This window comes from Helicoverpa zea, chromosome 14 (genome assembly GCF_022581195.2).
Source record: "Helicoverpa zea isolate HzStark_Cry1AcR chromosome 14, ilHelZeax1.1, whole genome shotgun sequence".
Classification (NCBI taxonomy): Eukaryota; Metazoa; Arthropoda; class Insecta; order Lepidoptera; family Noctuidae; genus Helicoverpa; species Helicoverpa zea.
This window is the reverse complement of record NC_061465.1, coordinates 9,701,179-9,715,737: the sequence shown is the minus strand read 5'-3', so window position 1 is coordinate 9,715,737 and position 14,559 is coordinate 9,701,179. Positions and strand designations below refer to the sequence as shown.

General features: G+C 37.3%; 1 protein-coding gene across 4 annotated transcripts in view; it reads left to right on the top strand.

The window, feature by feature from the left end:
• Positions 1-14,559, top strand: part of LOC124636222 (pyruvate carboxylase, mitochondrial) — a 31,272-nt gene that overhangs the window by 2,546 nt on the left and 14,167 nt on the right. For 3 of the 4 annotated variants that reach the window (XR_006985110.1, XM_047172194.1, XM_047172192.1), the window contains exons 1-2: positions 821-961; positions 11,778-12,051. Coding sequence is in view for 3 of the 4 variants with exons in the window: in XM_047172194.1 (XP_047028150.1) it covers positions 11,962-12,051 (90 nt within the window). In the remaining variant the exon portion in view is untranslated. Of the gene's footprint in view, positions 1-820; positions 962-11,777; positions 12,052-14,559 lie in introns of those variants that run through there. The other variant, XM_047172193.1, reaches the window with a different exon arrangement.

Sequence of the window (14,559 nt, the reverse complement as noted above, 5' to 3'; positions counted from 1 at the left end):
ATTTGGATGGGTAACTTTGGACCCTGGAAACAGTAACCTTCCAAATAAATAAATCTGAAATTAGTAAAGAAGAGAGAATCATAGGCGTTTATTTTGGAAAAGAAGTTAATTGCTGCTCTAAAGGTATCTTTCGTCAATGGTTTTGATGCACGTAGTTCATCGTGACATTTAGTTCCAGAATCTCTTGGACATACATATATAATGTTCAGTGCCCTATAAAGAACCTTCCAGTGCCAACGTTTACACATGTCTGCACGAAAATATATTCGTGCATATCGATGTGTCCACTACGTGTAGGTACGTTACGCTATTTCTGTACAACATTCTCTTGGCACTGTCTTCTTACATAACATTGTTTTAATAGTTCCTATCATTTTCTGAATGAAATGATCATAAGAATAATCTAATCGTTAAATTGTGGCACATTGTATTTTGGTAAGCTACATTTTATGATTCGTTTTATTGACGTGTTTATTCCTAGCACATTCAATGTACCGTTTTATTGTCAAGGGTTTATGGAAAACAATCGATTTTCGTGAAGAACGATTTGCGTGTCTCATAAAACAAAAGACACACGCTAAAAAGAAAAGTTAGGACTAGCACCTAGTAGTTTATGCGTCAAACAGGAGATATGACACACATCAAGGGTTGGCAAGTGTAACAGTGTATCTGTAATCTGCCCATCACTTTCATGTAGGCCACAGCCCAGACATGTCATTTTCACTGACTTGACTGCACCACGATCACGTTCACCAGTATCCTAATTACGTAATAGATATCTCTAGCCGTTTATTGCCATTGAACCTAGCTGATAAGCCTCTTTAGAGGTCGCTGTGACCTGTATAGTGTATAGTTTTACAAAACCCCACAAATCTTTAGTTGCGTGCCGGCAGCCGAAGCGTGTGGACGTGTTTTGTTATCGTAATTTTTGTTTATAATCGTGTACTACGAGTTTTTGAAGGTAAATGTTTTTGCCATATTTTTTACTAAAATTAAAATCTGGTTTTTACCAGTTTTGGTTTGGCACTGTCCAAATATTTAACCAAATGTTGTTTACCCCGTAGATAAGTACTGACGACCTTCGCTCATTAGTAACGTTTATCATTCAAAGTTATCTTATATACGAGAGTCGGGACATAGTAATTGCTCTTCTAATTATTGTGTATCATTGTAGGGTTTCCAAGTGCAAATATTTTAATAAAGAATACTGCGTACCTATCAACTTTTCAATGAAGATTAATTTTCCCTCTATCTGCAACTCACATTCGCAATGCGTACCTATTTTGCGTTTTCTACGGAAACAAATTTCGAAAACGTCTTAAATCTTTTTACGGTCATCACCATAAGTATGATAGCATAAGATCTAAGTTAACAAGGGGCTATAGTGGGATAACTACAATTTCGGCCATTTTAAAAATTGAATAGTTTACTGATATTGTAGACCACAAAAATCTGAATGATTTTTAAATATTTTAGTAAGTGCAGCGTGATATTCCTGAACATACTTAAAGGAGCAGTTAAATATTTACACAAACGAACATTGAGGTCTTCTAACATACCCTGTTCTCAGATAATCAAGGGTCATCGTTGTTCCTTGGACCTATTTTATAAATTGTTTATGTACTGATAACGGTTATGGATTAATGTCAATTTAATGTAGATTATTGTCAATATAATGTTTATCGTCATTTGATAATATCCGCGTCCTCATGTCAATGGCTAGAGAGGTCAAAGTCCGAATAAACCGGTATTTTATGCAGTTACCGGTTTTCATAGAAATTACGGTTTCTATACTTATGATTAAATTAATATTAATTTTCACGTTTGGAATTGTGTTAATGAACGAATCCAATGTATATTCTTTCCCAATTTGTTAGGTATTCAAAATAAATGTTTTTGTGTACCTTCTAAGTTATTTTTAACTTTATTTTCCATTTTACATAACAAACGTCATACTGTCACAGATTACTACATAGGTACGTAGTTAGTAAGTAAATACTGCTTTAAATTTACCAAAAAAAAAAATATCATGTTTACCAATCTTAGTTCAGTTGAAGAGCTAAAACATAAATATGTAGCTTCTTAATGTAAATCTTTAAGGAAAAAGATATGACCCAGTGGTGCGACGTTTACTTTATTTGCATAACGACAACAAACAGGTATGAGTGTGAGTTCAACGGCCGGCATTGGCACTCGATGTGTTGCCAAACAACTGTACGCGGGTTTCGAGTAAAATATCAAAGAGCAATAGTTTTTTTTTAAATATAGGCTCAGGTAGAGAGAGGAATTCTCTGGTCTGATAGTTCGATTAATTAAACTGAGGCAATGTTATTTGTGAAATATAATAAGTATAACCACGTAGGTACGTGTTGCTGTACCCAGGTATTTTAACATAATAGGTACGTTATTTATTATGAAATGTAGGCCAGTCTGTGAAAAACGCCCAGTAGTTGTGCGGTATACCAGGGAAGTAATTGCAGTTTTACAGGTGAATGCACCAATTTCATTTGACATTAACATAAAAGTACTTATGTTCTTAATTTAATAAAGGTCTCTATCGTCCCAGAATTGTATGTTTGTTTTGTATTTGCTTATCTCGTGAGATTCCAGGCTGAGTTAAATGATAACTTTTGCATCATAGTCAACTTAAGTCAACTGATGAAATAGTGATTGCGTCAAATGCCTTTTTAATTCAACTTTTTATCGGTTTTGGTATACTTTAAGATACATGCGTTGTTTAGGCTATGGAGGGAGATTATGTTAATGAAGATTATTACTTTAATTTAATTATAGACATACCCGGTAATTTGAACAACTGTCATAATTTAATTAATGGCACAACTAATGCTTTTAAGCCTATTACGCTATACGACCTAGATTTTGGCTTAGGCCGTTTAGACGGCGGTACGCAGGCGTATTAGAGTAAACCTAATCCTACTCACAATTTCTGCTACCTTATATCGATTGACCGAACCTTGTGTACTCGATACCGAAATCGGTTAGATTTGTGTACTTTGACTTCGGGTGTGGTGTACAAATATTTATCGGCATATTGCGTTATATCTTGTTTTTCTTCTGACGTCTTGTTGAGTCTACTTAAGAGTACCTACCAATAATGATATTGCATTACATCCTGGTCGCTTGCTTTTTTTTGTCAAAAATAAATCAAATATTTGTAGGTGCCTTATCTGTAACTAAAAGTCTGAATTTTGTCACTGTTAAGTGAATGTTTATAGTAAGGTTCAAGTAGGGAACTGTCCATTGAAAATCGTAGTTGCCTGTAGGATATATATAGGTAGTTATAACGTAGGAGAGTGGCATATTTATAGAATGTCTCGACGTCTAAAAACGCTCCATAGCAAAGATATTAGGTATCTAGTTCTCGTTAGACTGAAATCAAATAATTTTGATCACATTAGGCGTAGGAAGGAACCTCAAAAAAGGTGAAGTGATGTTCGAAAGGTGCGGATTTTCAGTCAATTTTGAAATACTTACCTAATAGCTATTTAATTTTGGATAATCAAGATAAGATAAGCAGATTCTAACTTATTAGTTTCAATCATAACTTTGACTTACGTAGTTTTCCGGAAGTCGTCCTAGAATTTATTGGACAAAGCTGCGCAAATTTTTACGATCTCGGAAACCTAGCCAACAATTATTTCCAGTCTTCCATACAATCTCATAACTGTGTTGGCAAGAATCAAAGTTTGTAGCAATAAAGGCTGTTCCAAGTCTGAGACTGAAATAGGCATAAACAACACACATTAATCAAATGTCCGAAGACCTATAAAATGGCATTGAATTAGAAACATGCAAAAGAATCCTTGTAACAATGATTGTCGATTGATTTGATTCTCCTCTGAAACAATCGTAGGAAGCCTGAACAATGACATAAATGCACTACCTATGTATATGGCGATATACACATTCATAGAACACATATCTACATATGACATTCCTTCAGTGACAATTAGATACATTAACATCGCAGCTATAAGGGTAGCTATAAAGGTTTTATTTGGCCGGTGTAGGTACTTGGTCAGGCGTCATGGTTTCGGAAGTTTTCTACCAAATTACTAGTTTCTTTAAAACATAAACACACTCATCTTCAGTACCTTGTATTACTTCTTTTAAAACAACCGTTGAATTTAGAATGAAGATTTCGGAATCCGTCATTTATTTTGATGCAAAGGCTGAACTTTGATATGTAATACAAAGTTTATTGTACTCGAGAGATAAGATGTGAAGAGGTAATCTAAACTCAGACGTACCTGAAAGTAGCAGCCATAAAGTTGATACATATCTCTAAAGTATATTACTGTACTAGCTTCTGCCCGCGACTTCGTACGCGGATCCTGTCCCTTATGCCAGCGACTACGGGGTCAGCAAAATCAAAGATCTGAATAGTCTGATATTGAATTTTAAGGGCCCGTTGACTTGAAAACAACGGAATACGCATAACCATTAAAAACGTTCAATATATTTAATTTTTGTACTTTAACGGCAGTTCTTTCAGTCAGTTCTCAGCGTTTTGTTTAGTCTGCTGTGCTTTTTAACGGCAAAAGCACAGCAGACTAAACAAAACGCTGAGAACTGAACTGCACTGCAATAGATGTGACCATAGGGATAAAAGTAGTGATTCTAATTAGTCCGCATTTAAGTTGTGTGTGGCAAAAATATTACACGTATTATTACGTAAAAAAACATTAAATAGATGACAAAGTCGTGGTGACTTAGTGGAAGTCGTGGTGGTTTAGTGGGTAGAGAACCAATCTCTCAAGTATGAGCGTGCGTCTTTGATTCCAGGTCTGGCAAGTGCCTGCCAATGCAACTTTTCTAAGTTCGTATGTACTTTCTATGTATATTTTGGATACCAATGACCGTTATTTGGAGGGGATGTAAAAACTGTAGGTTCCGGCTGTCATTGAACATTCTTGGCAGTTGTTATGGGTAGTCAGAAGCCAGTAAGTCTTACCAAGGGGTGTTGGGTTGAGCGGGTAACCGGGTTGTGGAGGTCAGATAGGCAGTCGCTCCTTGTAAAACACTGGTACTCAGTTGCATCGTGACTGGAAGTCGACCCTAACATAATTGGGACAAAGGCTCTTGAGATTATAATGACAATAATAATGAGATATAGGCACCGCAGGACATCTGAGGCTAATGACGGGGAGTAGCGACCCCGCGGAGCTATATATACTGTTCTCCAGGGAGAGTATACTGTCCCCCATCTCCGGCCGGTCGGAGTGAACCATGACGGGGGTAGGTCTCACGCCTCTGGCTTGGCTTGGCCGTCCAGAGTGGAATCGCTAGAGCAGCATTAGTAGCCCTGCTCGGAGGGTAGGTGCCTCATGGTAAGCACAGGGAGCGCGTAATCTGCGTTTAAAGTCTGCCGAGGTATCCTCACCCTTCAGCCGCTCATGTCCCTGTTGCCCTCTTGTTGCTATTCAGTTACTGGTTCCCGGGGGCCCAGTAAGTGAGGTGGCGAGTCTCCACCTGCCATTTTTACATGTACCTAATACATTGTCATCCACTAACATCCCATCACAATAGCCCAAGTAGTTTTCCTCCATAGTTAGCAATAGTTTAGCACAGAACCGGGGATTGTCTTTTTTTTAACGACGTCCACCGGGGATTGTCCTTGGGTTCATTTTTATAGTGTATAAAGGGATAATCGTCGGTTTTGTGTCACCATTTCATTAAAGTTGTCTCAAAAGGGCGTGAAAATTCGGAACTATGTAGTCCCGAGATCTGGAAGAGACATACAAAATAATAATGAGATATAACGCAACAAAGTCGGAGAGTGGGGGCTCGTGACGCCACGTCTAGGTATGTAAAATTTGTACTAAGCAGTGACTTAAAACGAAATTCAAGCGTTGTTGTATCTTCGTTATTATTTGTTTGTGAGAGAGAGAAAAGAAAAATACGTGTCCATTATTTTAGGGTTATCTAAAAGACGGACTTATTACTTTTTTTTGATTCACCATACTTATTTCATAACATTCATTTCTATACATTTCAAGTGTAGTATTGCTCTTGAAGTTCCACATCAGGTGTTCCAGATCTTCGATGTTTATAAGTCAATAGAAAGTGCTTATCAGATTGAACCACTTTTGCTAAAACGTCATATCTTCATAATGCTATTGTCTAGCTGGGCTCCTGGAGTTCCACATCAGGTGTTTTACATCTTCAATTTTTATAAGTCAACAGAGAGTGCGTATCAGATTGAACCACTTTTGCTAAAACGTCATACCTCTATACGCTATAGTCTAGCTGGGCCCCTGGACTTCCACATCAAGTGTTTTAGATCTTCAATTTGTATAAGTCAATAGACAGTGCTTATCAAATTGAACAACTTTTGCTAAAACGTCATACCTGTATATGGTACAGAGAAGCTGGGCTCTTGGGGTTCCACACCAGGTGTTCCAGATCTTAAAATTTATTATCTCAGCTGAAAATGCTCATCACATGAAACAATTTTTGCCATGGCGCCATTTTTGTATCTCTTATAGTTTTGTTGGTCTGTTGGAGTTCTGCATCAGGTCTTCAAGTTTCGAAGATAAATTATAGCCTATATGTTGACCAGGCTTAATACTGATACAACAAAGAAAAAATCATTGAAATCCGTTCAGTAGTTCGGAAGATTAGCGTGTACAAACAAACAGACATACAGACATACAGACATACAGACAAACAGACAGAATTTTTTTTTTGGATTTGTGCTCCATTACTGTTTCTAAACCCCACCCAATTATTATTTTTTTATTATATTCAATGTACAGACACAGTTTTTTTACAGATTTATTATATGTATAGATGATAAAGTTAATTGATAAGGTGATTAATACGCAGATAGTTGTGACGACAAAGATCTGTAAGAAGATTGTTTAGCAACTAACAAGCTATTAGCCTTTGAAATTATACATATTATAACAAAATATTAGACATAGGAACCTTAACTACTTATTTGAAATCAATAAGTAGAATATCAACGTTATCCTTGGGGCTAAACGATTGTGAGGCAAACTTATTGATGAAAATGTATCTTTAATATGTACTACATTACATTTGCATTGATGATTTCATGTCTAGAGCATATAAAAATATTCTCGTCAAACTGTGAGGCTCTTTGCGCGAATAAAAAAATAATATTTAGGAACTAGGAAATAATAGTATTTTATCTCTTTGCCCAATGTGCCTGAAAAAATTAATAAGCTAGGTAGATCCAATCCATACTCGATACCGATTTATACGATACATAATTTTGATCTACTTCTAGTTCATGGATCTTATAATAGCAGTACAGCAAGTATCCTAGTACAGGCACGTGCAGAATCCTTCTTTTATTTATCTTTTTGTGTTTTGTTCAACATGGCGTGTCTGCTGCCAAATTGGTTACGATCATTTAGTTTTTGTTCGTTCTTTTCAAAATCACAAACAAAAAGATGGTAATAGGCGGTTAGGCTAGATTTTTTTGTGTTTTGTTAATTGTTATGAGTCTAAGATTTCAGTGTTCTATGTAATCTTGACTGATTCTGTAAGAAAAAGGAACGTGTAGGAAAATTTCAACGTATTTAAATATGATTTAACTCTACTTATTATCAACTAACTTCTAGTTTGTTCAGATGTCTCACGTCGTATTATTTACATAATCATGCGCACATACAAAATCATTTAAGCATGTCTACAAATGTGTAAACGTGATTAAAATAAGTAGCGTGTAGTAGCCATTGTTATGTAAAACATTAGGTTGTTCTAATGATCTTTTTATCGAGTGAGCTGCAGTTTTCATCACCTAACGAGCCCATATGTCAAAGTTTTCTCAAATCCACCTCTGTCTTAAAAAAAATCTGTCTCTGTATGTTGGTGCCTGATGCCAGCTTTGATCTTTATTGACTTCTTTTTAAAAGGTTTTCACCTTATATCTTGCATCCTTTTTTACAGTTTTTGCTATAAGTAGGTATTACGAAAAGTTGGCTCGTGTCTTACAAATATTTAATTACTGTTAAAACAATCTGATACGCTCTCATTTTAATTCAAGTTCCAATCCATTTTTTACTAAGCACGATTTTGCTTCTAGCCACTTTCACTAGCACTTATGATATTATCCCTGCCTGCCTCCATCCGCCCTCTTCGTAAAGCGAAGGAATAATAAAGTTATTGAAGGGACTCCACAGCAACACAACATTTACATATTCCATAAGTATATCTGTGTGTATGTGTAACAACTGAACACTGACCGAGTTCTGTTCTGAGTAGCTACACTTGAATTAAACGCGCAATACACTTATGTCCTTCTATGACTTATGTCCTGAGGCCAATGCCAACATGTGGTTGAGCTTACAATCACGACTGTACCACTTGTTTACTAATACAAATTCGAGTTTGTTTGCATGTTTGTTTTTTTTGTTATGTTGTTACAAAATTAAAAACCGGTAATCGAGATCAATGTCGTCTTGGTTTGGACTTGACTTGTTCAAAAGCAGTCAAATATTGTCTAAGTAAAATCAAAGAAAACTTTGTAATTTGGACTATACTAGCACACACGCTTGGGCCTTTTTAGAATACCTGGACTCTCCCGGTTTTAGGTGCAAAGAATATATAATGTTACATCAGAAAAATAAGGTGCTCGATTATCGTAACCATATTTCCAAACAAAGATTATTTTCGCAATATACCGAGTATTGTTCCCTGCGGCACTCCTAATTTAAACATTGCATGCAGCTTGCAATCACGTTCATGGTTCTGATTATCCTAAGTAGCTACTAGCTACGTCAGCATAACGCCATTGCAATAGTCACGCTATGAGGTCGGAGATCGCAACTGCATAATAATTCAAGTTGCTATGTAATAGGTAGCTATAGATAGCCTATTGAACTTTGTGACTTTTACATTGAAGGAACACGCGGTGATAATTTTAGCGTTACACTAATTAATAAAAAAGTTTAAGAAGACGTTCAATTAATAGTAACTGATTTTTTTATCCAACTTCATAGCTTATTAATAGCATAGTTTAAAAATACTTGAAACTCAATGCAAATACTTAGAAAAAAAAGATTTTCAATTTGTACCTGTATGGAAAAATGTTACGTTCATGTTTGTATTCTGAGTTAGTCCAAATTATAGCAATTTTACTTCAATTATCAACATAAATTCACATTTCAGTGCTAATATTTTTTCCTCTCGAATTCATACCGTAGGTCTACCTACCTCTGGGCACGTTCGGCACGGCCGCGGGCTGTGCACTACCTGAACGTGCCCCAAAGGGTGATAGCCATTAGGCTAATCCGGGGGTACCGCACGATCTCCCGCGAAGCAGCTGGCCTACTCGCTGGACTGCCACCGTGGGATCTGGAGGCGAGGGTCTTCTTGCGCCTGTACGACTGGCGCGAGGAGGCTCAGCGCCGGGGAGAAACCCCGTTGCCGCGGCAAGTTGTCGCGCAGCGGGCGGAGCTCCGGCGCGATCTCATGGTGGCCTGGAGGGAGCGACTATCGCAACCCAGTGCAGGGCACGCCACCATCGTGGCGGTAAGTCCCCTCTTTGAGGAGTGGCTCGGGAGGAGTCACGGCGCCCTCACGTACCGCATGACGCAGGTCCTCACCGGACACGGTTGTTTCGGGAGGTACCTGCACCGCATCGGTCGTGAGGAGGCGCCCGGGTGTCACCATTGTGCGGACAGCCCCGAGGACACGGTGGACCACACAGTCCAGGTGTGCCCCGCATGGGAGGGGCACCGCCGGGTCCTCGTCGAGGCTTTGGGCGGCGGCGACCTCTCGCGTCCGGCCCTGGTTCAGGCCATGGTCCGGGGCGAGAGGGAATGGGATGCCGTCGCCTCCTTCTGCGAAGCGGTCATGCTCGAGAAGGAGGAGGCGGAACGCCAGAGAGTCCGCACCTCTCATCCCGGCCGCCGCGCTGGACCAGGTAGACACCATGGGCGCCGGGTGTCGCGAGATGACTCCCGGCCACCGTAGGCGTGGGTCTGTGGGCGGTGAGTTCGGGTGGCTCATCGTCCCTCTGTCTTCCTAGACGACAGACCCGTGTCGACGGCGCGCGTTGTTCCACGCGCTCCTCAAAGAGACGTCAGCAACCCCAGCGGGGCCCAGCAGGGCCAAGGCCTGCCGGGGCTGCGGGTTGTTCGAAAGAGATACCGCGGCCCTGGTACATAAAAGGCCTATGACGGAACACGACGATTTTAGTCAGTAAGAGTCTGACACTCCCTCACCGCTGCTAACCCACAGCGGGAGGGGTCATTTGATGATTTTACGTCGATAAAAAAAAAAAAAAGGTCTACCTACCTATTATTAACGACTATTGTTTTTTGCTCTATCACAGATTATATAAGTACATTGACTGATAAGAAGGACATTAGACTTAGATTATGCAAATCATCTTTAGTGTTGTTATTTACCTTTCGCTTATTGACATCATCGTGTCGCTGGATTCCATAACATGAATCAATACTAAATACCTTTGCAGATTCTCTCCATTATTTTTTGGCCGTAAAGTTATGATCTTATGGCTTCGATAACCAAAAACCCTCAACACTAAATCAGTTTTTTTCGTCATATCAGATAGGACGATAATTATTTTGATGGACTACATAAAATTTTTAAATTGTTGCTAAGTACATAGGTAGGTACGTAATTGTTTTTTTTTTTTCAAAAGGAATAGCCAATTTAAAATATTGCCTTCGTAAATAGGTTGTTACCTTATCTTCTAAAATAATAAGTGTACAGATTGTTTTGGCCTCACAAAAATCATGTGATGGGGAAACCTCTGACCTAGTACATGATCAACTTGTTTATAATAGAATAAAATAAACTTAACAGAACGTTATCCAAAGGTGATTTGCGCATCGCAATGTCATTCAGGTCGTGTCGGTCATTCGTGTCACCAATAGATGGACATAGAGGGAATAACTTTACTTACTTGCTGATTTAACGCTGGTAACATGTCATTGTTGTTTAAAAAAAAAATAGCTTCGCACCGCTGTATCTATGGCTGTGCAAAATTCAGGTTGGCCGATTCGTGATTAGCTAAAGTTTGCTCTGCTTGCACTGGATAACCCAAATTGACGAAGTAACCATACAAATTTACGGTTAAAGGTCGCAAGAATTGGAGTCTGTAAGATAAAAAAATATTAAGAATAAATCCAAGAAATTCTAAGAAAAATTTGGTTGATGGTGAGCAAATTTTTGTATTGGGTTTTTCGAAGGATTGATTTCATGGTAAAAATGAACTGTGGAATCTGTAAAGCAAAGAAGTAACGAATCATGTCGACCCGAATTTAAAACAATGACAAAGTCTAGATGCAAAGCGTGTATGCAGGTGCTTTACATATTTTTTATACATAAGTATGTAAATAGATGCACTATCGTCCACGCGTATCTGTGTAAATTTATAACGTTTAAAGCCAATTAACTCTTGTTGAACAAGTTGACATTGCTGTTTATGCAGTGCAATATTTATAGTTGACCAATAATATGTATTAATATTATATGTCTGTAACTACAATTGCTTCTATTTATTTATATCCTGTCGCCACCCGTTTTTTTTTTCAAGCGTTGTCCAATTTCTGCGTTTTAGACAGATTTATTTTTATCATCTCATTTGACATGGGCAAAAAAATAAAATTAGGTACTTACATACTTTTCTGCTGATCACCGATGCTGTGATAAATTATGTTCCGAAATGACTGGCGCAAATATGACGATGACTGTGCTTAGCATAAACGTACTAAAATTTACGTACTTAATTTGTATTTTTTTTTTTGTTTCAGATCACCAACCAAAACACGCCGAAGGCACGACTCGAAACGAAATAAAAAAATCTAGTCAAATATTCACAATTCTTTACAAAATTTTAAAAATGAAATAATAAAAACAGCTGTGTTATTAAATTAATTTAAGATCGTACTTATATTTTATTTGATAGTTACTTTTGTTTATAAGTGTAAATAAAGAATGCAGATTTTGAAGGCGCGTTTCGCTCTAAGAGCGTCCGCGTCACAATTTCAAGCATGGAGCTCCGCGAAAGGACGTAATGCATCTTCGGTAAGTTTTTAAGCCTCGTGCCATGGTTACCATTCCGTGCACCCGGATACAATGTAGCGTGCATAGCCTTTTCTCCATGAAACCAGTAAAACACTCATAATTATTATATTTCATTCCTATACGAACATAATTTCTGGAAGTGGGAAACCAAGATTTTCACAAATCTATGACCTATTCTTCCATCAAAAATGTTCTATTCTATTCTAGTTAGGGTGGACATGGACATGCTATCCTGTAGTCTAGACATAAATTGTAGGTTCAACTTGCACTATGAATTACCCAGACAGGGCTTAGTATCACACTTAAACGTCCTTGTCCTATACATAGACGATATAATTAAGTGTCATATTTGTAATAATTTACTACACACGGCCCGTATTTTATATCCAACATAGGTACTTATTACATATATTTTTTTAAATATCTCGTGCGCAACTGTTATCAAAGTCCAAACAACATAAATCACAGCAGACAATAGTAAATAATAAAAATATCATAAAGACGCTTGCGCGAGAAATATTTACGTATATAAGCTCTTTCAGTAACTTACTGACAGTAAGTGACTTATTTATTGGAATGTTGTTTAGTTTCATTCATCATTCATCCACGGTAGTGTCAGTGCACCAAGATCTAGCAACATCTCATCAAGACTTTTTATAAAGGTCAAAATATTTTTAGCATTGCTTTTTAAGACAATTGACTTGTATAATTTAATCTCCATTTTTTTGATAAATAGATCATTACCATCCTTCTGTCCTTATCCCTGTTCTAGTTGGGTTCGGTGCAGCATTTTTCTCTTTCCATACACATCTACCTATCTGCTGTCATCTCACAAGTAAAATTCTTTCTAAGCTACCAACTAGGTAATATTTGTTAACCTGATAAAGGATGCAACCATTACGGGAGTATTAGAGTATACCTAAGCTGTTACAATAATTAATTCAAACAGTTTCTTCACTGTTGGTCTTAATGAGATCTATCGATAAGAGATTAGGTAGTAGGTACTCCGCTATTGGCACTCACTATATCTTATCTAGAAAATTACAGGGCTTTACAGTTATCATACGAATAGCATAGCAAAGGATTTAGAATTTGTCTGATAATTTCCTCATCTCTTCTGAAATACAACGCTAGAGGCAACTCAGAGTAGGTATACCTTGCCCTAAGTCCTTAGTTGGCACTTAGGGCTTAGTCTTAGGTCCTCTTACATTTTTTTTAAAGCCCTTAATTCCTCTTGCCTATATATTTTAGTAATTACTGTACCAGTTATTTATTATTATTGCCAAGTTATTTATTATTTATTGCCAAGTATCTATTAAAAACCCTAGTTGTTAGAAGGTATTACGGATTTGTCACTATTTCTATTTTATTAATTACTAGCTGGTGCCCGCTACTTCGTCTGCGCAGGTTTAGTATTTCGAACAATATGTTTACAAATTGTAGCCTATGTGTTATTCTGATGTATAAGCTATATTATTGTAAAGTTTCATTAAAATCCATTCAGTAGTTTTTGCGTGAAAGAGTAACAAACATCCATACATACAAACTTTCGCGTTTATAATATTAGTAGGATTCTATGAATAAATTACGTTAACGCAGCAGTTGCATGAGGAAAAAATAGTGAATAGGTCATTAATAGGGAAAAATCATTCACATCAACTCGTGTGCATATACGCAATTGCGAACAATATAAAGGAATCAATTAAAATATAATGATTTGTATTGTTTAACGTTCCCATACCTATAAGTAAATAAACATTACTATCGTCGATATGCCTGAATACATATTTATCGAATTCCTAGCGCGATAACAGTCATTTGCTTGTCACACTGCCACGTGCCTAGATCTCGAGAACGACTGTACCTACCAACTTTTAGAAGCACCTACTTACTGATTCATTTTATAGGTTGAAGCTGATTGAATTTTCAAAAAACCCAAACCGTAAGCCATCATTGACCATATCTCGTATTAAATACAAAAGGACGGTATAAGTATATTATGAAGTAGGACAGTTCCCATGCGACCAAGGCTGTACAAATAAACCTTCCGATATCATATCAACATTACATACATAGATGACGTTGAAATAAAATAATTTAACACATCGTGGTCTTGACAATAACAAAAACATGAAATGAACGAGCTTGTATCTCCTTAATTTTAAACAATGAAGATGAAAAAATTAAGAAAACGTGTACCTATCATTATAATCCAATTAAGTAGACCTCATTTAAAAAGGATATTTAATAAAACTTAAGAACTCAGAATTTTTGAAGTGAAACTCATAAATTGAATAGCAGAAGCCGATAAGGTTAACGAGTTTACATGTCTCTGAGCGTATGAGATCCATAGCTAATCGGCTAGTTAATATTAATTACTTTTTCATGCATGCTTATCAATTAGCGTTTCTTACGAGTACCTAATTGTTATCGGTTGTTCAACTCTATGCCCCCCATGGAGTCCCACACCCATTGTTCCACTATCAGAATATTTCAAAGTAGGTTTGA